The sequence below is a fragment of the Diadema antillarum genome, unplaced genomic scaffold, assembly GCF_040938485.1.
Source record: "Diadema antillarum isolate AM-2024a unplaced genomic scaffold, OU_Dant_1.0 seq00000156_RagTag, whole genome shotgun sequence".
Classification (NCBI taxonomy): domain Eukaryota; kingdom Metazoa; phylum Echinodermata; class Echinoidea; order Diadematoida; family Diadematidae; genus Diadema; species Diadema antillarum.
In genome coordinates, this window is record NW_027271228.1 from 92,073 (window position 1) to 119,133 (window position 27,061).

At 37.0% G+C, this 27,061-nt stretch overlaps 1 protein-coding gene across 2 annotated transcripts in view; it reads right to left on the minus strand.

Annotated features, from left to right (window-relative positions):
* LOC139727854 (extracellular sulfatase Sulf-1-like) overlaps positions 1-27,061 on the minus strand; it is a 98,875-nt gene that overhangs the window by 63,595 nt on the left and 8,219 nt on the right. For both annotated transcript variants that reach the window (XR_011710771.1, XM_071638827.1), the window contains exons 2-3: positions 8,013-8,915; positions 7,015-7,257 (exon numbers count right to left, since the gene is read on the minus strand). Coding sequence is in view for 1 of the 2 variants with exons in the window: in XM_071638827.1 (XP_071494928.1) it covers positions 7,015-7,257; positions 8,013-8,214 (445 nt within the window). In the remaining variant the exon portion in view is untranslated. The remainder of the gene's footprint in view (positions 1-7,014; positions 7,258-8,012; positions 8,916-27,061) is intronic.

The window sequence follows — 27,061 nt, forward strand, 5'->3', positions numbered from 1 at the left end:
AAGATGGTCAGAAAACACAGTGTTACGGCAGAGGAGAAGGTATGGGTGAAACACAGAAGGGTAACAGATACAGTGATTCTCCTGAAGGTGTGAAATTTTATGGGAATTAGCGAAGAAAACATCTGTGTGTCAAGGTTATCTGTAGAAGGAAAGACAGCTATTATAATATGGTGAACTTATCTTGAACTCTGGTAATGGCAAGATACTCTGTTACGGTGCCTATGCATGTATTTTGATATAGATTACCAAAGTCTTTCATTTCACAATGCCTTCATGGTGGAGTCTAAGGTAATAGTTCAGATGTTTGTGAGGGAAACAGCAGCATAGTGAACAGAGGAAATACAATACTGTCTACGGCAAATATTTTGTGAGGTTTTAATTTTCACGAATTTCGCGAGTCAGGTACTATTTGCGAAATTAAAGACACACAAAAATATTGACTCTGATCCTGATGTGGATGTAATGTATGTGTGTACTTTCTCCATTCAGTACAGGACTCCACGATCGCGAATTAAACCACTCGCGAAATCGTCGGGAATTCCCGATTCGCGAAAATTTAGACTCGCGAAATATATGGCATATACAGTAATCATTTGTGATGCTAGTGTATGTTCCTTATTTCTTGGTACTTGCTCATATTGCTCATATCAAGTCATCACAGTAATTTCCAAACTCTGTGTGTACATAATCCATTTTGACTGAGCTCACAAGTTTGATTATTTCTCTTGAATCCCATGGTGTGTAGGTATAACATAGATAAATGCGAAGTTGTATACCATTCAAGATATAAACTTGTGCAGCAGCAGTAATGTTTGGGGATAGCACGTTTTGCAAGACATAGAGATATCTTTGTCTGTGTATGAAAAAAGAAAAAAAAATATTGATGACAAAAGGTGCATTTATCAACTTATTTCTGGTGTAGGATTAAGGTTTCCAAATGACTTTCAGGGAGATTTGGGTAGATCACAAATGCAAAGCTGTTTTGATAACAGGATTAGAGACACCTTTCTGAAATCTTAAGAAATGTGCGATCCCAAATGTTTGAGCCAGAAATGTATTTCTATAGAGATGATAAACACAAAGTCATTTTAAAATGTGTTAATAGCTCAGACTTACTCATGCCAACTACATGACATCTTTGTCTCTGGTCAAACAGTGCCGTGGAGCACCCTTTGTCTTGGTTCATGATAGAGATGATAAATGCAACTTGAGAAGCATCATCCAAAAGGCCAATGCAAATGGTTTTGATATTGGGTATTGAAACGAGTTACCAACATGGGAAAGATGATAAATGCAGCCTAAGTCTTCCCTTTCAGTGCATGCTTAAGCAATTGTAATGAGGCAATGTGACCCACATCACGTCACCACTCATTAAGCAGACACGAGGCACTGTGGTGTGAACATGTCTACCACAAACTGTCCTTGGCCCATCAGTGCAATCAACAGACCGTTTCAATAATGTATCTACATGTACATTCTATGCATGGTTTATTCACAGAAGTTGCCCTCAATAACCACAAAGCTTGTCAGAGGCTTGCCCTACCTAGCAACCATCATGAATTCCTACCTGGGGAGGAGGTGAATGAGATGCTATGTTACTCGGCTGTATAGGAAAAGAAGCATCCATAGATTTGATACAATACAGAAATGGTCTATTGCATGTTTCAGGTACATTTTTTTCAAAGCTGATTTCATAATCCTGATTATTTGACAAACAAAGAACAAAATAAAGATGTCAAAGAAGAAACTGCTCAACCATGCAGTCAGATTTTCTGAGCATTTTATGCATGTCATGGTTTTAAGACTAATTTCATGACAAAGCAAACCATTTACCAGCAGGGAAAAAAAAAATACTGCAGGCATTCACATATTCCTGCAGTCATTCTAGTCACATTATTAACATAAGCACATGAAGACTAGAAAGAATGGCAGTCTAGCATTACACCATGTGGGATATCAAGTGGTTGTGTCATCTTCCTCTACTCTTCTTGCACCTGTCTATCAAATCACACTTGTGCTCCCTCCCCCCCCCCCAAAAAAAAAAAAAAAAAATCGAAGTCATGATGGTAGGCAAATAAATCTTAAACCTTTCTTTTCATAGGGTTTTTTTTTCTGTGGGTGTAAAACACTGTTGATTGAAAACCCCAGGTTTTGTTGTTTTGTTGTTGGTTTTTAATTTGGTTTTAGCAAGTGCATTAAGCATACTATATCATCTCCCCTCATTTACCTTGGATATGTCACATCTTAGCTATAACTGAAAGGCACAATAAACATCTGTCTTACAGTGCTTTAGTCAAATTCATATTTGATTAAATCCTTTTTCTTCCAAAATCTCACTCCCTTCTCTCCTTCTTATCCTGGGTAGTGAGCCAGCACTTTCATTGATTATATTTCTGTTTACAGCAAAGAGATGATATTATGTCTTTTGCATAGTTTTGAATTTACCAAGAATTAGTCAACTGAATATCATTCAAAGCTAGATAACTGCTGACAAACTTCTTTTGAAAGAGACATAAATGTGGGAAAAATAGAACCATGCCACATGGCATCTTTCATTTGTTCCTTGTCTCTGATATTTCTTCAAAAGAAACTCTCTTCTCAATAACAATTCCCATTATCCTTTTCACCCACTAAACATTTTAGGAAGAAATACATTGTCTGAGAAAGAACAAAGGCACAAATATTTGCAATGCGGAACAAACTAGGTCCATCAATCTGCTTTACAACTAATGCAATGATGAGTATTTCACTAGAAGTTGTTGTTGCTAGGGTTTAATTGTTTGTTTGGGTCTTTTTCTTTCTTTCTTTTTTTGGTGGTGGTTCAAAAGGTTTGTTCTAGAATTGTTAGACTCCTTTGGGGGAATAAACTTGAACTTGTCCTAAGGTGAGAAGGGGGTCACAGGTTCAGGGGAATGGAGACCTTGAAAAGAAGGAAACATTTCAGCACCTGCCTCCAAGAGTGGTAACTTGCATGGTGGTGAGGGCACAATGGAGAAGAGAACAATCAGCAGAAATGGAAATGGATACCACAAAAATCATTCAGGATAATTGAGATACCCAAAGCCCTGCAGCAGAATGAACTGTAGGATGACATTCAATGCACTGTATGGGCACACACAGAGAGTCACAAAACCAAAAAGATTATACCAACTTGATGACATATTTAGGGGTTCTTGTTTGTTTTATTTTTCAATGGATGAGAGAAGTGCTGGCAGACATGGGATCCAAGTTGAGGATTGTGGAATTTGGCTCTCAATCTGTCTAAAATATGTTGCATTTTTTTAAAATTTTACATTTCGACAGATAAAGACTTCCAACACCAACACATACAAATGAGTGACCTGTCATCAATTTACCAAGACATCAGAGTCAAGAAAACTACAAGTTCATGTGACCTTGCATAAAAAAGGGCATTTGAAATTAATACAAATTTGTTCAAAAATCTAAAGCTTGATGTTTTGCTGTAAGACCTTTTTTTAATTTGTGGAAATCCACAAATGTTTCAAAATTCAAACATGTCTTTTTTTAAAAAGATGACTGCTTTGATATTTTTAGTCCCCTGTGCACTTGACTGAATTTAAACTTGTTGCACATAGTCTCAAAAACATGTTCGACCAGCTTTTGGGGAAATAGAGGGGGCCAAATTCATATTACAGAAATAAGATATTGGGGTCGTGAGAATTTATCAAATCCACAGAGGAATGTTGCTAACCTTATATGAAAAGTAAGCATGCTCTTACAGACCATTTGTCTCTAACCAAGCAAAGTTATATGACCTCATGATCTTGTGGCGAGAGCTCGGCCACATTTCCTGATCCTCACAGAAAATTGGGTGGTTTCCACTTCAAAGGAAAGGAAATGGGTACGATCCTTAGCTTAAAATGACTCTATGATAATTGTGGCACACAATCACATGCCAGTTGCAATGGCTTCTGTAAAATCTTCTCTGTGGAAGGATGGAATATCTAAAGGCCAGAAATGTGCAGAGTGGTTTACCAAAGACTTGCAGTGAACAGTGATGTTTAAGCACTCTGATTCCAAACAAAAATATAGCACATAAAGAGCAACATAATTTTTTGTTGATGTTAATGGCTCAAATCAGAATCAACAGATTTGAAATGTGTTTTTGCATCCATACCTGAATTTACTGTTTCACTAAATGGGCTGTGGCCTCACACAAACTTTACAGTGATATGGTGAGAAAAAGACTAACCACCAGGTAATAATGAAGGACATTATCTTATACCTCCTAAGTAAACAGGTGCCAGTGCTGGTCAACTATTGTAGGTATTTCAATGAAGCAAAGATTTAAAAAAAAAATAGGCCTACATCATGTTCATATCCATTCCCCATTCAAGAAGTTTATATACACTCATAACACATACTTCTAACACACATTTGTATGTTAAAGAGCACGAAGCAACAGGAACGTTCTGGAGTTTCTTTCATTTAGGCTATACCATCACTTCTCCAGATGATTGCAACTTCTAGGGATGCAAATGAATGCATCAATACACCAATACCACATTGTATGTTTATGAGTTCATGTTAATCAAGTATTGTGTCATTCTTCAGTATCAGTACAAGTATATCTATCTGTCACTGATGAATACCCACAATATACTTGAATGCAAAGTGTACTTGTATATTGCATGCGAAGAACAATCACCAACTTTTTAATTTTGAGTATGGGTATAAGCTTGCATATTAGTTCATTTAGACCATTTCCATTCAAAGCCTTGGTCAGTGAAGAGGCATTTTCTTCAAAGAGGGGAAAATGATACAAGCACTTTGAGAGAGAGAGAAAAAAACCCACACATTCAAACACCATTCTTGCATGTGTATAAAAGAGTAAACGGACATGTTATTCTTCTGCTTAGCCTACATAGACGCCAGAAGATTTTGTCTTTATAACGTAAGAATGCACAATTGCAAATACTCTCACAAACACATGCATACAACCATGTATGAGGCTGGATGCATTTAGGCATACCAACATGCACAAATGACAAGGATCAAGGCCTGGTAGATCAGACTGTCACCAAACATAGGGCAACACACGAAAATAATAGTGAAGGAAACTACAAGAAAATAAGTACACTCTCAGGTGAGATACTCATGTTGGCCCTTGAGGCCCAAACTTTGATGGATGGAATTTTAAATGTCACATAGTAAAACATTCATTCTCTCATCAATCATTCTGGTTGTTCCTCCTCTTTACCAACAAGGACATAGGAGCACATGTGAGCTCTGTGGTCTACCAAATACTTTGAAGATTGTATGCATTGTCATAAAACTGTGATGAACACACCTGACCCAAAGATTTAGTTCCACAAGACATACAAGAACCAAAGTCCAACAAGACAGAAGAAGGATATTTGATAACACATTCTTCAAACAAACTTTCCTAGTGAAACAATGTTGTTATGCAGGTAGAGTTTGTTTTCCCCCTTTTTTTCCTTTCTCAATGGTAAGGTCTGTGCCATGATCCATAGTACCCCTGCCTCGTTTGATGGATAGGAATTTAAATATCGCACAATGGCATGGCAGCTACATCATCAATCAGCCACCAACACAAACATCCAGAGCCCACCCCTTCCATCCAGCCCTCTCTCTCCTTCTCTCTATCTCTTTCCCCTGCTTTTTCCTCCTCCCCTTATGTTCCATTTCTGTATTTGTCTTGTGTAGTTCCAGACAAAGAAAAGCTTGTAAGATTTTTAAGTGTCATCCTTCAAGGTTCATGCTAGACAATGAGCCAAATAATGAAAAAAAAAAAACTTGATAGCAAATTCAGAAGATCTATGTTCTCAAACATACAATATTTACATGCAACCTCTTTCACAGTAAATCTAGTTTAAAGTTTTGCAAATGTACAGCTCTTTTTGTGTTTTTGTTGAATATTTTATATTTTACCATTTCAAGGACCAACAGTATCTACAATGTTCTGAATGCAAACTGATTTTACTAGCCCCATATCTTTTGGAACAATTTGTACAAATCTACACATGTAGTTTTACCGCATGAACCTACCCAAGCTATTGCTACAGCAAAATGATGTAAAGTCTCAATCAATGGCGCGTACAATGTCATTCTGTGCATGGTATTGCTGGCCGCACGCAGCCTCGCAGCCTATCACTGCATGAGCATGTGGATGGCAAAACAATGTATTGCACATGAATAGATACGTTGTTTTGCGCTAAGTTCATGACTGATGAATGTTGAGAAGGGGCAAGTGTATCACCACTTACATTGTTTTGCCAAAATAATTTCTAACATTTCTTACTCGGATGTTGTCTCATCCATATTTCAATGACCAGACACGTTCTGATTTCAAGATTTGTTTTGGGGTTAGATTACACTAAACAAATTGAAATATGTGACTAAGTCAATTTTCCTAAATTTTTGACATATGTTGTTGTGCCACCTCATGGCCAACCAAAAAATACATATTGACACTGAAAAGAAAAAACACCCAAACTCCACAGAGATACAATTGTCATGACCTTTGAGTCCTTCTCATGTAGACTTGACTGGAAAGGGCACGATACTTGACATTGGAGAATTTCAAATCTTCAGAAGAAATACTGTTGTTTTGAAGTGATTTCAGTTTTACTGTATTTTGAGTGCACATTTCAGTCAACATTAGATTTTAGTGATTTGATGATCAGTATAAGTGTTTGAAATGTCTTGCACAATACACTTTATAGAAATAATGGAGGACAAGGAAAAATGATAACATGGCAAAATACACACCTAAGACATCATGCATATGTCATGAGCAGCTCACCACTAAAGACTCGAGTGTAATATGCTGGGCTAGCCTTTAGATTCAGCTTGCAATATATGGTGCAAATGTTTGTTGAGTTGTACATAAAGCCGTAATACCAGTTCAAATCTCATCCATTCCCATACAAGCAGTGTTGAACTATGGCACAATGGTAGTTGGTTCTAAAAATGACATATATACAGAGTAACATGGTCACTCCATTTTACAACGAGGCATTTCTGACTCACCTGTCCTATAGTTTGCAGACTGGAGATAGGTACCAAAGTTGGCCAGCTCTGGGCCCATGCGCCACTGGTCGGATCCGCAGTACTCCTGGATGTTGGAAAAGACCTGATGGTTGTGGACATACTGGCCTGTCAAGATGCTACTCCGAGAGGGGCAGCACATGGGGGTGGTCACAAAGGCATTAGTGAACTCCGCCCCTTGACTGCCAAGGTGGTAGCGAGTCTTATTCATGGCTGTCATTGAACCTAACAGCATACAGGGATCAAAGTAACAATAATATTACGCTTGAATATTTGACTTTTCACTGTCCCCCTTCATCAAGATTATAATACTTGAAAAATCATCTCTACGGAATTAGTCTATTTTTTTTTACATTTGAGCACATATAAACCCTCTATGCAGCAGCTGGTAGTATCATGATATTGCTCAGCAAGAAAAGAAACTGACAATCTGAAAGATATGTTCATAAACTAGCTAACACAATCAGCTCATTAAAAGAAAAAGAAATAAGCAGAATATACAAAGTTGTTGATTCTAATTCTTTGATTTACATCAGCTCTTTATGTGAAAGCCTTTTTTCTTGTTGGACATCAAAGTAATAAAACATTAGAGCAAGTTAGGGCAAAATAGATAATCTTGCATTACAGGGTGATGAGAATTACTACTCTCAACATACATCTGGGGGCGCTGTGGCATGTTCTCCACTTTACTCTATGCTGTGGCATAGTGGATAAGACTCCCGACTCCCGAACGGAGGACCGTGAGTTCGAATCCCGCCCAGTGCTTACATCCTTGGACAAGGTGTTTTTACCCACAATGTCCCTCTCGACCCAGGTGTATAAATGGGTACCTGGCAACGCTAGGGTAATAATAATAGCAGGGCCCTCTGGTAGAGCAGTGGCAACACTGAAGAGGCTACCCTGGGTAAATAAGACCTTATTATTATTATTATATATCTTTAAACTATAGAATTTGTCATACTTCCTTATCATTTTCTTACCTAGAATAACATCTTGGTCATCAGTGAGGATAAGGATGATGTTGGGTTTCCTAGATCCACCGCTGGGCAGATAGCTTGACCTCTGATGACCTCTGGTCCTGGACTTGGCTTTGGTCTGTACCCTTTGCCTGCCCTCTATTGCCCAAGCCATTAGGCAGAGCAGGGTGGTCACCAGCAAGAGAAGTCTGTTTCTGTGCATCATCCTGACAGGCTTGCCTGGGGGAGTCTAGTCAGTAGTAGTTTATCGCTGCAAGATTTACCAAAGTTCACTGTACTCCGTGGACTTGCAGACTATACTGTTGACTGGTCCATGGATGACTGTTCTCCACTTTACTCTAGAATGACAGTACTCACTGCTGTGAGAAATTCACTTTTGAGTTGATTTGATCTTTGTAGAGTAATGCTTAAATCCAAATGGGGTTCAAGTGGGGCTGTCAAATGAAATGCAGCATCATTAATTTCTTGTGAGTTTTCATATGTTTATGCATGGACTGTCAACAACCCTGCAGCTTGCTGCTATGTAGCAAGAAAAATTAATGATCTACTTAACTAAAGGACAGAGGTGTTTTAAATGGCAGCACAAAAATATTTAAGCCATTTTTGTGAATTGTCTCTTTTCTGTGAGCTGAAATACTGATAGTAACTAAGTGTCCGGTGATTAAGAAATCCCAAGAAAGCTATAAGAGTATAACAAACAGAATCCTCTTCACATTGGGGAATAAGAAATACACTGAATCAATTAAAAGTCTGTTTGATGATAGGTTCCATCTCAAATTCCTCTCAGTACTTCAAGGTCACACATTACACCAGACACACGATGATCCTTCCTTTCTTCTTTGCCTTGTCCTCAAGAGTTGAACTGATATGATGGACATCAAAATGATTCTCTCAGTGTTGGTTTACCTAAGTGATGAAAAGAAATAAAAACACATCAAATTAGGCTTTGACATAAGGTATTGCAGCCTTGGTATAAAATATTGTGATGGAACAGCTCCTGTAATGTAGGGTATTTCAGCAATGGTAGTCATTGTTTGACTTTCTGTTTGAAATTTAATGAACTGCTAATGATAGAGTGACAGAGTATTTTAAAGCTGATGGCCTCATTTTTTCCTATACTACGGAAATTACTTTATGTAAAATAAAAGAAAGGATAAGAAAGGTCTATCAGGTAAAAAGTCCGGGCATGTAGAATGATTGATATGTTATAAGAGAGAGCATCATTTCCTAGTCAAGTGTGGTAGCCCTCAGGCTCACAAGCATGGCATTTTAAGGAATCTCATCTGAATTCACTATAAATAACAACCATATCACACAGGGCAAATCCCACACTCCTGAGTCCTCATAAACACTTGACACAGTAGGCATCATGGTGAGGATTTTTTTTTTTTTTACAAAGAAAGTCAAAGATTGGTTCCATTTCTGACTGATTCTCAGTGGTAGAAGGTTGTCAATATTTGGAAAGGCTAAAGAATGAGCAGTGAAGCTTTAAATATTGACCACAGTCATTAACAGGATGTAATACATCTACAATGGGTAAAAACCACTACAATGTACAAGAAAAAATGCACAAAAATGTGTATTTCATTTGCATCTATCATTGTTTACATGGTGATGTACACACTAGTTTTCTGATGACTACCTGCATCTCTCTGTCATTTTGACTTATGTAAAATGAGTGGGGATTCTAATGCTGGGGATCAATTGAGCATAAAACATATCTTTATCCTTTCCCCTCCAGTGAACAGTCTTAGAATCTTTGCATTGACCTTGCAGCTTTCTGAGCACATTAAAGGTTCAAAATGATATAATTACATGGACACTGATACCTATTTCACAAAGACCTTGTGGCTTGTGCTTGTTTTAAACACATAAACCCCTTGTCCTCTAAAAGCTCCAATGAGCAGCAAACATCCCTTCTCTTTTGATTACAAATTTATGGAAAGAAATAAAATGAAGCTGGGGAACAATAGATACCCTGTTTGAGTAATTCCTCAACCACAAATGCACTGTATACTATAGTGAAGACTTTGACTATGTTTTTCATTTTTTTTTTTGCTTTCATGATTTATCAAAATAAATCTCAGCATAACAGATGCTATGTGTAATTCCACAATGCACCTGTTTGCCATGGCCATCATTATGTCTTTGCATACTTTTTTTTTTTTATAAATGACTGCCAAATCTTACCATTACAGCAAATTCTTCTTCTAGTTTCTCCTATTTTTATCCATCTTGACATGACCTCAAAAACAAATGACTGATGGAACTGCTGATGGTAGAATACACAGACAGGGGGCAAAAGATGCAGAGGAGTTGACATTGCACCTGTCAAAACCAATCAAAAAGTATCAGGACTGATTGTACTAAGAAGCAACATCCTGTGTCCACATCAAAATTTGTATGTATAAAGTGGTTAGGCCTAAAACTACAACCTTCTGTTCCCAAGAAAATGTGGAATCTACGACTCCTCATCCTTGTTGATATTGCTAGTCACTCTGCTGTTTCAAAAGTAATCTGAATCCTAATCCTTGCCTTTTAACCCTGCTCATCTTCCTCCTTCTTTTAGTATTCCTACTCCCTTGCTGTCACTCTGTTTCTTCCTTAACCCGTTGAGGACTGGCTGATTTTGCTACAACATGCATTTCCCATAGACACCTGCACGAGTATACTCCGGACTCGTCCTCAACGGGTTAAAGCCAATCTGTCTACCTCTCTGTCTCTCCTCTCCTGCTCTTCCTTCTCATCCTGTTCCTCTTCCTCATCATCCTATTTCTCTACATTTTCTTTTTGCTCTCATTCCTTCTCTTCTGACACATCTTCTTTTTCTTTTCCTCCTCCTACTCTCCTTCCTCTCATACCCTCTTCTCCCATTTCCCCCTCCTATACTTGGTCCTCCTTTCCCTCCTCTACTGATATTCCTCATTCCCCTGTGTGACTTCTAACCTGTTAAGGCCACCTGTAGCTCTACTCTCTTTAAAGTCATGATTTTTTTCTCTTGAAATAGAGTGAGATAATTCCAGTTAAAGGGAAGGTAAACCCAAAAAGCAATGTGGATTGAGTGAAAGCAACAACATTAGCAGAACACATCAGTGAAAGTTTGAGGAAAATCGGACAATCGATACAAAAGTTATGAATTTTTAAAGTTTTGGTGTTGGAACCGCTGGATGAGGAGACTACTAGAGGTTATGACGTATGAGAGGACAACAATATAAAGGAAATATAAAGAAATTTTCACAAAAATTCATTTTTCATGAAAACCACAAATTCCATCAACTTGATACTGACATATGTTAAGGGTAACAATTATTCCCCGTTTTCTGAAAGCGATTAGGCAAGTGCCCTTTCATAATGCTAGAAAAGTGACTACTAGAGGCTATGACGTATGAGTGGACTGCAATATAAACAAAATATAAAGGAAAATCAACAAAAATTCACTTTTCTAGCATTATGAAAGGGCACTTGCCTAATCGCTTTCAGAAAACAGGGGGAATAATTGCTACCCTTAACATATGTCAGTATCAAGTTGATGGAATTTGTGGTTTTCATGAAAAATGAATTTTTGTGAAAATTTCTTTATATTTCCTTTATATTGTTGTCCTCTCATACGTCATAACCTCTAGTAGTCTCCTCATCCAGCGGTTCCAACACCAAAACTTTAAAAATTCATATCTTTTGCATCGATTGTCCGATTTTCTTCAAACTTTCACTGATGTGTTCTACTAATGTTGCTGCTTTCACTCAATCCACATTGCTCTTTGGGTTTACCTTCCCTTTAAAGAAAATCAAAGCCAAGGAAGTCAACTCATAAAAGAATTTAGAAGTTGCTCTAGCATGGGTAACAAATTTATTATTTACAAAATATTCTGTGCATATATAGATTTGAGTATCAGGCCAAAGTAACCCTCATTTTTTCCCTCATCTTTCAAATATTGACATGACCTCATTTGTTTGTAATCTGTGCAAGATGATTGTCAAACTAATAACCCCACAATGCTTAGCTCTTCTGAGCTTCTCTACTTGTTCTCATCTCATTGCATGCACACAAAAGGGAAAGAAGCACGAAAGCTTTGTATAAAAGCAGTCAGGGAGGTACAAGAAAGATTTCTGAAATAGCTCAGTTTAAGGAGATATGCAAAGGGTCAGCAGAATCAATAACTGCATTTGTCATCATCCATCTTGCCACTGAAGCAGTTAAAGATGCTGGGGGCTTCTGAGGGCAGTCAAGGTATTTTGTGCATTTCCTATGTCAGTATTCCAACAGTCTGACCTGAACTTGCCCAGTTTAACTGGAAAGCTTATCTGCACCTGAGCACTGATGTCAAACCACTGACAGGCACAGGTTCTTCAATTCAAATGGCTATTTGCTAGAACTCCCACAAGATGTAAATTCACAGTCTATTTTCTCTTTATGCCTAAGTCTCTACCATGCCAATTCATTTCTCCTCTGACAACTGACCAGAATCACAGCTTTACTGGTCCCAAGCTCAAAGTCAGCTCCTTGGAGATTGAAGTCATTTAACACAAAGAAATGACAGACATGTCTGGTCTCTTTTTTTTTTTCCTGTGGAGGGTACTTTGTATGATTCAGTGCAGCCTACAAACAGATAAGCACAAAATTCTTTGATCAAATTCCATTCATCTTCCTATGAAAGAAGAAAAAAGGAGGACCCAAAACAGTACTTCTTTTCCATGTGAGATAGATGACACACTAGTACTTCTTACCAAATAAAGAGAAGTTCTATTTTATGTATTTTGATGATGGTTTTTGTTTCTGTTTTTTGTTTGTGATACCAAGCAGGTAAGGATTTCTTCACACATGATTATGCAGTGTCACATGACCTGAATCTAGTATGCCCATGTCACATGATCTGACTCTTAATTTAGTACTGCTGTATGTGGTAATAGTGTTTGATGACCACATGAACTTCACAGAGCTGAAATTCTTAACAGATTTTGTTGCTGTACTTTTGAGCATTTCATTCTTAACTCTCTAATGATGAAATTCTTTTCTAATTATGCTGTGCTTTTTGGCTGTTCTGCATTCTGTGAATAAATCTAATAAATATTGTGCCTTTCTTTAATAATACAAAAAGAAAGATGAACAGGAACAAACAAATTGTCATTCCTGAATAGCTGATGCTCAAATAAATCATTGTAAAAAGTTTATATAGCTGGATAAGGGATCATGAAAACTTCCAAAAGCTAGTGGTGCTTGTACCAAGAGCAGTAGCAGGAGTACCGTTACCTTGAAACATTCAATCCACATTCCAAATCCACAGCTTTTGTTTTTAGCATGTAAATATGACAATGCCTGCCTTTTAACAGTCCTGTCTTTCTGTCAATCCTGTTTCAAATACCTGACAACAGTCTTTTCACTTTGTCACTCACATACACTGACACCTTTGGTATAGTATACAGAAAAAAAAAACAGGATGAAAGAAGGGGAAAATACCTTTGTAGTTGAGAAATAAATGGACTGTGAAATCCTTCAAGAGTTAATTTTGATTATAGGACAACATGTCACTCATGCAGCTGAGATACTATCAGGGCTGAGTGCATGAGAAGGCAGTTTTGTTCTCTCTTCATACCAGATCAGATTATTAGCCCTATTGCTGTTGCTCTCTTTCTGAGCATTCCTGAGGGCCATATGCTACAGCTTTGCAGAACTGAAAGGATATCTTTGGTGTTTGTTTGGTTCAGCAAAGTTTAAAGTGTTTTGTTAGTCTCACTATTTGACATATAAGTGATCACAAGTAGAAATATATCTATGTGAATTAATGAACAAATAATTAAAGAAAACATAATTAAAGAACATCCCATTCCTATCCCCAAAGAGCACATATAAAACAAACCTATGAATTTCTGGTAATAAGATTTTTTTTTTTTTTTTTTTTAGTTACAGTTATTGCTCACAGCACATTCTGCTTCTTTGTACTTCCCTTGATTTATTCATAAGTCTACCATACACTTTACTTAACAAAGTCCTCCTGTTCTAGCACATAGATATAATCTTGTCAATTTGTATTGTCTCAGGAAATGATTTTTGGAGTAATGATCAAGATAAATCAATGAACCGAGGGAACAGGGCTTGCACTGTATGCAAGACAAACTGTCTCATGCTAATCTGTTTTCTATGTTAGTCTTTGAATACCTATCAATGGCATTGTGGAAAGCTACAAAGTCTGCAGTGAAGCCCTGCACACTTTATTGAGTCTTACGAGGACACATCTTTCGGCAAACTTTTTATCTGTCAGACAACTTATTGTGTGTGATTTAGACATGGATGGATGCAGAAGAAATGGAGAATACCTCTGAAGACATCAAACAACACACCCTTTGGCACATTTCTCCTCAAATAAAAGCACTGAAAACACAGAGGGTCAAATAGCCCTGAGGTTCTGTCAGGGTTTGATTATGACAACTTCCTTTTCAAGAACTTGTCTGTGACTTTAAAGTTTTGGAAATGCCTACTAGAATCCACCTACTAAACAAATCACATAATATTCATACAATTTGATGCCAACCACACTCTTAAAAATATCTAGTCATTTTGTGACTAGATTTTTGGTTCATATTTTTTCAACTAAATTCTAGTTATTTTGACTAGAATTCTATCAACTTTCAAGCAAATTTGACTACAATCGAGTCAATCGTTTTTACGCTTTAGCTAGAACCGTCTTGTCAACACTTCTTTGAAACGTGATTGGCTCTTGTCTGCGCGCTGCACGCAAAGAGCTAGATGGCGGCGCAGGCAGAGAGCAAAAGCGTACTACTCGATCGCACGATCTGTGAGGAGTGTATGCTGAGCGTATATGTAACGCATCTACCCTAGCAAGCGCCACGTACGTACATACATACGTACGTTAGTCAGTACGTACTTGATCAAAATGGAGTTTGTGGATGACAAGCTTCCTGAGTGGGGCCTCGACAAATTTATCAAAAATTTTGAGGGTAAGTGCTGTATTTATTTTGTAGCATATCTTAAATCGTGTTTAGAAGCTTGTAGTGTACAGCTTCATATTAGGTATTGATTCAGTATTATCTAAAGAGATAATTCGCTAAAATTGGGCGAGCTCGGGGGAGAGCTGCTGCTGCCTTGGGCCTATCAAGTTGCCTCAAATTGTTCGTGCCTAGCCTAAATGTGTAAAACGTGCTGCATGAACCGTTGCGTTGTTAGGCGGCAATGATTAGCAGCGTAAACATCGGTGAACATTGCAACAAAAAAAATCCCCCCAAAATCGGCTTTGTGACAAATATGGTTTCAAGCAATTGTAAGATATGCTGTTACAATATTGGGAGGTCTTTACTAATTTGGTTAGAGACGATTACGGTGATGTAATCAGATTTACCGCACTTCACCACCTTTCAATTAGCAGAACCTACGCCAGAAGGTTCACTTTTCGAATGAATTCACAAACAACCGCGCACTCGCAAGTCACAGGCGAACGAGCCGATCTCTGTCATTTTAGGGGGCTTAATTCATTTTGGCTCAACCCTGTCAGTCCCCACCCGTCCTCTTTCCTTCGGTCCAAGATCTATTTGGTACCTAGTTCTAACTGCACTTGGTACATTAATGGTAGCCTATAGACCGGTGATCTATCTATCGAGTCTCTGTACTGTAGTGTAGACCTAGACCTATCTACCAGTACCAGTAGTACCGGACAAAAGGTCCAGCCTTCATGTAGAAGAACTCTAGGAGATTTATAGTAAGGATGTAGGTAAAGTACTAGGTCTAGAGGCATCGTGAAATAGGTCCTCATTCACTTCTTCGCACGCGTGCACTTACGTGTAAAGTGCCGTACTAGAATCTAGCAGTTAGTCTTAGTTGCTTGATCTTTTCCTGATACGATAAGCTAGAAATATAGTCAAATACAATATAGATCTAGATACTTGGTAATTAAACATCTGGTCTAGATCTTCTAACTACAACGTATTCATTTTTGTTGGTCTAAGCCCTTTCAGTCCTCTTCTCATTTGGTCTATAGACTCTAGATCTAACTGACACTTGCGCTTGGTACAATGGTAGCCTAGACCTCGGATCTATAGGTCTACTGTAGAAACTACCACCAGTTCCAGAGAAAAGGTCTAGCCTTCATGTAGAACCCCTAAATAGTGAGAAGCTCTGGAGGCATTATCGTGAAATAGGTCCACACTCATTCACTATGCAAGCGCGCACTTGCGTGTAAAATAGTTTTAGACTTAGTCTAGAATAGCCCGACCAGACGCCGTGCGGAGCCGGTTGAGCGACAGGGCTGTGTATGTACTATAATTAAGTCTAGAATTAAAAGTCTAATGACACTGACATATCTAAAGGGAAATTCGACAAACTGATGTGGCTCTAAGTACTGTCATGGAACTGGGTGTATAATCCCCAGAAAATGATTGTGTGCCAGTCATGTTATATTATGGTCTCACACTGGCAATATGTACTGTACCCATTAGGAGAATAATGTGATGTAGCGGAGGCATACCAGTGGCATAGCGACATTTCTAGTTTTTAAGTTAAACAAAAAAGTATCCTTTAGGTCACCTAAATATTGTGCACCTATCAGGATCAAAGTGGTCATAACTTAAAATATTTCAATTCTATCCCTAAGATATACATTTTCAAAAATGAATTTCCAGAGGATTTCCAAAATGTAATTGAGAATGAGGTAGGATAAGGTGGTAACATCTTATAAATGGAAAAATTTGACTTTTGATCCCAAAATGTCTTATTTTGAACATCCTATGTGTTTTCCCTTTGCTCTTACCATGAAATTTTCAATATCTTTTAATAATTAATCATGAAATCCCATTTATGATGATGCATAAGTTATGATTGGGGTTTGTTAATTTTATAATGAAAGTGCCTACATGTTAACTTCTGCTTTTATATATCACAGGTTGATCAAGGCTTTCGGATACTTTTCGAAAGTGAACTCTGCAGATGCCCTCTTCGAAAAATGGCCGAAAATGTCAGCAAGAGTTCTGGAATATGCAGAAAAACAAGTGCAGTGGAAGAAGATTCTCAATGTCGAAGATCCACATTCAGGTATCACATTACATGAAAATAGCACAATTCTCACGGGAACTTAACCATTTGACTCGTGTATGCATTATATAGGAGGGACAATGATCTAAGCAGATATTGGGGTCACAATTTTAAAGGTCAAGGTCATTACGTTTATATATGTGAAAAGGACACTCTTGTGCTAACTATTTATTTGGTGGATCAAACATGAATCATACTTGCATATGAGAGGGACAACGATCATATTAGAGTTGGGATCACAACATTGGCCTATAGATGGGGAATCTGCATGGTTTACGTGCAAACGTAATGTCAATGACCTTCGACCTCGCCCACCGTTGACATTATTTGATCTGGCCGGCAGCCACTATTTGCATAACACACTTGTTATTCACATCACACCCTTCCCGAGCTGCTGCCCCGCCAAAATAGCCCGGGCTTAATCAGGTTAAGAGTTGAGAACCATTAGATCAATATGAAATGGGCCTGACGCAATGTCATTTAAGTAGATTTTATTTTCCACTTTGTATAATACATTTCAAATTGACACTGTCATATTCCTGATCTGGCAAAGGTGGAGACATAAATTTTGACCCTGTGCAGTCGAGGATTCATCTGTAGTAGTTTTTTTTTTGTTTTTTTTTTGACGGGGGGTTGGATCCATTAGAAGAGAAAAATGAATGTGTTCACTCATGCATTAAGTTTCTCTTTGTTTCAAATACCAGGTTAAAAGACCATTGAATGTTCTTTAATTTGATACATAATCTATTGATCTTTTGAAATCCTTGAAAAATATGAATCTTTTCCTGAGTCTTGATAAAGATTTAAAATTAAAAACTCTGATATGAATAAATGAAATAAAACTAATTTTGGTAATAGATTGAGAAAAAATGCAACCCTCTTGAGAATGCAACCTTTATAAGGGATGATTGGAATTGAAATGTGTATCTTCTTATTCATTTGAATTTTTACAGAGAGAAAGTATTAAAAAGATAATAAAACTCCACGTGCCACATTTCATGAACTTGTTTGCTAATGTTTGTGTTCTCCTTAGATGATGAGAAGAGCAACCTGGCTCTACAGGTTCTTCCTCTGTTGTTTCCAGCTGGGGTGAAGAAACAGGGGCAGAGAAGTGTACAGCGTGCAACTATGGAAGAGAGCATGCCTGCATTCATCAATGTCGAGAAGGTGATGATAGAAATAGGGATCTAACACTGAAAATAGTGCAGTACCCTGTGTTGTGTGAATGGGTCAGTTGACATGCTATGAAATATTTGTCACTTGAGATCTATATTCAGTCAAGTGAACACATTCCTTTTATCCTTTAATTGACATTTAGTTATCCTTTAATTCACCATATAGTCAAATTGCTCTGAAAATGCTTGCTGATTCCTGTTCATTTAGTAAGTAATCGATGGAATTTCTATTAATGATAATGATAAGAATACTAATAACAGTATTACCACTAGTGCTACTACTAATGATAATGATAACAACAACAGTCACCATAATAAAATGTGCTTCGTATGTCCATAGTTTACTGCAGCTGGAATTATCTCACTGTCTGCTTGATATATTGTAAGTCAAGATCAAGTAAATTACAACATTAAACTGGTGAAGGGCTGAAGATAGAGGTGTGCAGAAGGAAATGTAAAAAAAAATTGACATAAAAGTGGCATGGCAAAATCATGTAGATGAAGGGGGCTTCCATTGGCAATATTTTTTTCCAAATTCAGAAAATGAATGAATCTCCCAATGTTTATGATGGTATCAACAGAATTCATGTTTGATACACTGATTGATGTTTGTGTTTTTATATTGGTTAGATTATTCAAAAGCACTTCTCTTTTATGCCTTGGTTGTGGATCAAAATTTTGAATATTTGTCTTTTATCTGTTTGTTAATCTCTCATTAAAGCTATTAGAGAAATTTTTTTATTTTCTTTTTTACATATAGATGGGACGAACCTGCCTATGTATTTGGAAGGGAAACGAGAACCTCGTGTCCTGGTCTTCGGGGAGAGAAAGAATCCGGAGCAGGCATTCGTGGCTGTTGAAGGAGATGCGATCCCTTGCACATCTCTGCTGAAAGCAGTAGATGTATGTTTCAAACTTACTTATGTGTTGGACATCAGCTACTGCTGGCAGTGCAGTCATACATATACATATTTGCAAAAGTATGTGTATGGGCTGGGAATGGGTGATGGTCCACCAACATCCTCTGTTGTATTGCTTAATAACTTCGTTGAGCGAGAGTAAAGCCGTAAGGGCTCCACTGTACACCAGCTAGGGCGCTGAATTGAAATGTTCATTGAACAGTAACATCGTATATTGATCTGTTTTTGTAACACATATCTATTTCTGAAGATATAGTTGATTTTGTGGATTGTGGCATGTGGAAATTTTCTTTGGGATTGTCAGGTTTATATGAGCTGGCCATAATAAGGAGGGATGGTCGATTTTGGTGGCCTTATTGTAGAAGCCCTTTTTGTGTTGCCTAGATTAAATAGTGTATATGATGCAAAAGAAAATGACACCAAGATCATAATATTTGGTTGATTCGTTTTTAGTCTATGCTTTGTTGGAGTAACAACGTAATTTCAAAGGTCAAAAGTCATGGGTCGAGTGACAGTGCTAAAATTTCACATTTTTCTTCATATCTTTGAAATGGTTCACGGTATCTTCATGAAACGTAATGCATATACAATGTACATGTGTTGCCTGACATTGCTTCTCTGTGGATGTTTTGGGACATGAAATCAAAGATCAAGGGTCAAAGGTCACCTTAAAATGCTAAAATTGCATTATTGAATGCTGAAATTATACTACTTTCTCCATATTCATACGGAGAAAATATGTATATTCATACATGAATATACACAAATAAATTAATGCACAATGATTGTGTAGGAAAAGTTTTGGGTCAAGTGAAAATGCTAAAATTTTGCTCATCCATATATTGAAAGTGGCTCTTAAGTACTGTCATGGAACTTTGTGTATAATCACCAGAAATTCATTATGTACCAGTCATGTAACATACGGTCTTACACTGGCAATATGTCCTGCACCTAATGGAGAATAATGTGATATGGCGGAGGCATGCCAGTCGCCATAGCGACATTTTTAGTTAAATATAATTCGAATCTCAAAACCGTCATCTTCCTCAGAAAAATGCTTCATCAAAAAAGGCTTCATCAGCATTGGCAATTTGAGATATAAGCCAAAAAAAGATATTTCATTGTTTTATTGTTCAACTTAAGAATCTACAAACCGAATGGAAGTCTGCACAATGATTCAGCATTGTGTATGAGATCAAAGATGGCCGGGTTTGAGCGTACCCAATGAGAACAATCATACTTTTTGACTCTTTTCAAATATTTGATCCCCGTTATCTATACATGTATAAACTCGCCGATTGACTGGGCGTGCGAACGCAATGCAGGAGAGCTGTGTGTATGTGGGGCTCCCTGATCAAATCAATCACTCAATATTATCAAATATCAATTATCAAATTGTCTATGTGAATTTTTTATCCGAAACATTTTTTTTTTTGTAAGCCCATGTTCGATCAATTAGATCTCTATCATCATTAACTTGTCATTGTTAAATGTGCTATCAACTGAAAGCCTGATGATTGTAGTTTACATGATGCCTCGTTTGTTATGATCTAGGAAACTTGAGATATGTGACAAGGTAGAATGTCATGGAAGACCGAGTGAAAATGAATGTTAATTTTGAGAAAAAAAAACAATGTTCGTGTACATGCCTTGTATTCTACACACATTGTTGATAATGCTGAATTTTCAATTTGCAAAGAGAGAGTTATGAAAGAAAATGAATGAAAAATCATAAATGTTCATGAATCAATGCAATATTCATTGCAAGCTTTATACTCATTGTGACGAGTAGCATGTTCCGATGATTGTTGGTTCAGAATAAAATATGCATTTGTGTCAGTTAAATGTTACACAAATTGTCATAGCATTCATAATTGATTTGTGACTGATGTGTGATTGGTGAGATTGAAAAGATGTTCTGGTCATTTTGAATAGAAACTAGTTGAATTTGACTAGATTCATGAATCACAACACTGACTACATATCTAGTCAAATAACTGATCAGTATATTCTAATCATCTTTTACTAGAAACCGGTCAAACCAACTAGATTTTCTAGTCATAAACATTGACTAGATTTCTACTCAAAATCTGTGACTAGTTTTTTCTAGTAAAAATGACTAGAACAGAGTAAGTGCCCCTGGGATCCTATAATCTAGTCAAATACGACGAGATTCTAGTCATATCTGACTAGGTATTTTTTAGAGTGCAGATAGAGTGCAAATACTTCCATACAAAGAAACAATCAATGTGAATATGGCAACATTCTTGACAAAACAACAAAACTATATAAATAAATATCAGGGCATTTTGGTTAACTTGGAAGAACTGGAAAAATATCTCAAGCTAAATCTTACAATTTGAATTAGCGGTGCATGCTGCATGAAATTGGAATCTTTACTATACGACTTGTTATATCATGCTACAATGGAGCTCATTCTTCACTCTGCTCAAGTGCTTTACAAATGATATTCATACAACCAATATGGCCTTTACGAGACAAATGTGAACATTGAAATCAAGAAGTGCTGGTACTCTTTGTGCCATGTAAAGTTTCTTTGCAATTTTCAAAGGCCCACTAAATGTAATACTAGATGACTTCAGAAAATTATAGTCAGATTGTTAAGTTCTGATCACAGCATAGGTTGCTGTCATTTTTACTGTTTTGTAGCTGTTGCTCCACTACATTAAATGGAAACTCCTGTGAGTGTCCAGTCTCCTCTAAATCAATTCAGTGATATGACACTTTTTATCATATTGTTGGCTACTCAAACTTCTTTAATATATGCATTTCACAAGGTTTTGCAAGTTTGCAAAAATACACAAAATTATCAACTGTTATATCAACATGAATGTGATGTGCATGCAATTTCTCCACTCATTACTGTACTCTATTATATAACTGAGAATTTAACCACTCGCGAAATTGTCAGGAAGTCCTGATTCGCAAAAAATCAGACTTACTAAATATATGGTATGTATCATAGGCCCTTCAGTACCTCAACACTTGTGGTCATGGATCGTTAGCTGTTTGTCTGTGACTAGTCCTTGACTAAATATTTTAGAAGTCTTGAAAATCCTTGTCCTTTTAGGATGACTAGCATATCAGATTACTTGTGAGAAAATTATGCTAATGTCCTGTTTTTAGTCAATAAGTATTTCTCTTGATACTTACACTAGGTATGTCCTTCTGAAGAAGCCCACAGCTTAGAAGGTCTGAAAATGGATATTTCTCAAAACAATAAGCTGATCATCTCTTCAATCATACAGAGCAAAGCAGTTTAGCCAGGGACATAATTATTTTCACACTATGCACATAAATTAAACAGATAGAAGACAACATGTGGATATTAGGGAAGAGGAAACATGCTATTGTCTGCTGTAAATCCTACAAACCGTCTTCCATCCTTATAAACCTTTAATGATGTTGCTATCATTTGTACATCACGATGTTACTAAGTCCTGTCAAATCTGTGATGGATATATTGATGGGTACGTATCGATATACAGAGCTAGAGACAGGCAACCCAAAACAATAATGCCTCCAGTACCCTTCAAGGCAAAGGCATAGAATCTCAAGATAAACATCCTCTTTCAAAATTCAAAAGAAACCCTGGGGATGATAAAAAGATATAAACCCTGGTGGCTCAGACTGCGAACAATCAAGTCAGATATCTGAGCATTCAAGTCATGATCAACCTCCCAAACCTGCACACATGAAATGACACATGATATTTCTTATGTTGACAGGAAGATACGTCAGAGCACTCATTGTAAAGGAATTCCAGGAATGATTTAAGTTATCACTTCCTGAGGCAGTAAACTAAAAAAAAAGTATGAATTTCTCCCTCTGATGCCAGTTCTAGACATGCTATTGGAAATAGAGAGGACTTGCAAGAGAGGCTTGCATGCTAAATAAAAGGCTTAAGTATAATTTGCTGGCTTCTGTCACTGGGCTTTAACTTCTCTATATTCTTTGCATTTCATCAGCCTGATGGTAGCCCTAACACTATTCCTGCTATAAGGAGGCTGAAATCCAATCTTCTTGGGTACTAAGCACATTGCAGGTGATCCCTATTCATGCCTCCAACCCTTACTCTGGCTGCATAACAAATACAAAGAAGAGTGGTATAAAGGGTTGCCACAAAAAGAAAACAAAAATACTTTGACACTATAGTATATCACTGACATTACACTGGCAGGGAAGAATTGTAGTGTTCACACTGGATGAGCTTGTAAGATTTCACGCTGAAGCCCTTTAGCCATCAATTACTAGATTTCATCAGGCTCTAAGCCTTTTCCGCAAAGAAGCAAGATTCCAGATTCATTTATACCATTCCAACAGATTTACAACACTGTCGCTGTCAATATTGTTTTTGTTGCAGGACTTTAACGAGCTAACTGCAAAGGTGTAGCAGATGGAGCTGCACTGAATAAAAGTGAGATAATTTATCTTCAGGGAATGAGGGACATTACTCCTTCTGCTTATGATCCTGTTTCACAGTGAGCTAGTTAAATGAAAGTGTATGACCAGAGGATCATGATTGTATTCAGTCTGGCTCACTAATCACACAGCACCATCTGACAAGTCAATTGATTTCATTACAAAATCTACATGGCCTAGTCTGGTAAGTTTCCAGGATCCCAAGAAGTTGGTATAGCAATGGAAATGTAAGAGTGCTTCTGTCTTTGCTATCCAAAATTATCTAATTTTTGATAGTGAACATATGTCTTGTAAAGACGATTTCTTTATTGTGATTTAAACCAACTCATATCAATAAATTTTGCACGGACTTACATCAGTGAATCACAGACAACCATCAATTATACTACGTGATAACTTACATGTACTAAGTATAGTTTGATGGCAGAAAGCTTGCAGTCATTTCATTGGATCCCATTAGGTCTACTCTTCACTTCATATCAAAGCATTGATTCTATGGGCAAAACCTTACAGTGGAATTTTCATTTGATATTAAATAAGTAAATTCAAACAAAGTCTCATCAAAATCAAACACGAAATTTCACACATATTCATATAAAGTATATTTTAGCGCCAACTTCATGTGCAAATTAAACTCAAAACTCTTCCACTGGTTTGTGCACAATAATACTCAAGAGGTCATGATTTGTTAGTTGATGCTTCTCCAATTGAAAATCCCTTTGCCTCCTAAAAGTCATCAATATTGCAACAGTATATTAAACACAATAATTTGATGCACAAAGTAGAAAAAATGAGGGAATTTAGGGAGGAATGTAAGTTTATGGAAGAATTGTGAGGTTATGATCTAATATTTCATTCAATTTGCATAACTTATGTGGTCACGACCAATGTCATGGTTCTGTGAAACAATAATTCAGTTCAATTTGATTCAATTCATTTATTTTTACATAGTAAGTAAAAAGAAACATTACAATATTTACAACTTACATCATGCAAGATACAATTTAGATAAATTTAAAAAAATGAAGGAATCGATAATAAGCCTAAAGGCCTTTCATAGGCTGATCCCTGTCAGATAATTAAGGTACAATTATCAAAACACTACCATAAGCAGACCATTAGGTTGAAATAATATCTACATCTCACACAAGCATGTGTCAAGCAAAGTTACTGATTCAGGAGAAACTGTTTTCACTTTCTTTTAAAGGACAAAAGGTTAATGGTACATTTGATGTGAAATTATCTGGTAAGTCTTTCCATAAAAGAAGACCAGCATAAAATAAAATCAAATAAAACGGCTTCCATGCTATTTCTTTGATTTACCTTTGCTCATCAAAGCCATTTTGAACATGACATGGATTTTGCACTTCAACACATTTTGAAATGACATAAGTCAGAGTTCAGATTTGATAATCATTTCACAAGAAAATTAATAAAGTTTATTCTAAATGTACAATTGACGTAACATTATATTCTCAATTCTCTTCAGACATGGTGACAATTATTCCCTTACTTACAAATACTTGGTTAAGAAAATCATGTAAAAACAACATGTATTTTTCCTTCAAAAAAGAATCAACCAAAAAAAGAAAAAAGAAAAAAAGATGAATTCTCCTGTGTGGATAGAACACCACAATATGGAACACCACATACATGGTGCATACACTACACTACACAGAGTCTAACTCAAAATTGACCTACACTTTTAAATGACAGCATGTTTAAGACACAATCATCAAAATTAATCAAAATCTCAGTTAAACCAATTGAGCAAAGTCTTTTATCATGAAGCTTCTGCTTAAACAAAAATCAGCTATGATTATGTTAAGGAATTACATGGAATTCAATGAGTGCAACCAAGCTGAACAGGGCTTGTAGACTTGAAGATTCATCTCCAGAGTGAATACTAGTTTTGTTTGTTTATCATATCAAAACTCGGCATGCGGCCCCTCAAAGATCCACTGCCTCGACACATTCCACCACCTTGTTTCTATTGTTGTGCAATATGATAGACATGATTTATGACTTCTATCTGCCCTTTGCATGTTTCCGCTCTGAGCCTAAATACCATCTCAAATCAGATCATTCTATCAAAAACCACACTTCCACTTAGCAATCCTTTTTTGTATTCATCAAATACTGCTGCAAAATAACCTCCATTGTACCACAGGATCATAATTTGTATTGTCCCACAAACCCAAGCCACTGCAAAACAAAATTTACCACTAAGAGATAACAAGAAACTAAACAACCGCACTGCACTTTTCACAAATGCTTAATGATGCCTGAACGCCTCGTGTCTCGCATCCAGACACCAGTCATGATGAAAAGTCACTTTGAATTAGGCCGCCACATGCACGAAGGAAAGAATGCACATTGCTCGAGTACATGTTAAGAGAGCCAAACAATTTTTCTACATGCTATGTACACAAATACTTTTGTAGTATAGGCTGTGTTTCAGACTTCGTAATATTCCTTTTATCTATCTTCTTTTTTTTCTGCTGATGAGTGAAATTATGAAGGAACATTCTTAAAAATTGATAAGAATCACATCTGTAGTGCATGCTCATCATTCTGGGTATTTATACAGAAAATGAAACAAATTCCTGTGACAAGGGATAGCCATTTTCTGATCACTGACATCTTATCTTTGCAAAGAGGGGTACTCTGGAGAAATTTCAATGTGAAGAGACATAAGAGGAAAAAAGTACTGGGACCCTCAGCCTGGACAGAAGACTACTCATCATAAAGATAACTGTATGAATGATTATTTTCCACTCTATTATCCCAATAAAGTAGCAGGTCAACAGGACAGGACCTGCTGTCTGCAAGCAATCAGAGAGATAAGATCTTGCTACATGGGTGTGCCTAGGGGTGCCAATCCAAGAGGAATGCTGCTCCGCAGGGATCCCCAAAGATCCTTCTTACAGACTTTCCATCTACTCACTTTATAATCACTGGCTACATCACATCAGTTGTGCACTCCAAGGTAAAATGGTTCTACTCTCTTTCAGCATCTAGTCATTTGCAATAGCTGTGCTCATGTGCTCACTTCACTGTCAGTTTCTGGTTTCTCACCAGGCAAGAATGCAGATGTCCTTTGACTTCCAATACTCTTCTAATGACAAAGTGCATCACTTCTCGTAGCGGTGAATTGATGCATTAGTGTGGAGGCTGAAAGACTTCAGATGATAATTTCTGCACTTATCATGAGCCTTCATGCCTACAGCATTACTTCATACATCCATCTTGGCCAAAAACTTACTGATAATTCTTGTTTTCTTCTTGTCTGCATTTTTTCTCATTACTGTCATCACTGATTTTATACTATGAACAAAGTCACACATGATGTAGGTCTACCACATTGGTATCTTTCTCTCTATGTCCACCTAGGATTGTCTCTTTTGTGGTGAACAATCATCAAGAGTGATGTAAATGTTTTATGAATATCATTCCCTACATAAGCAAGTATAAAGA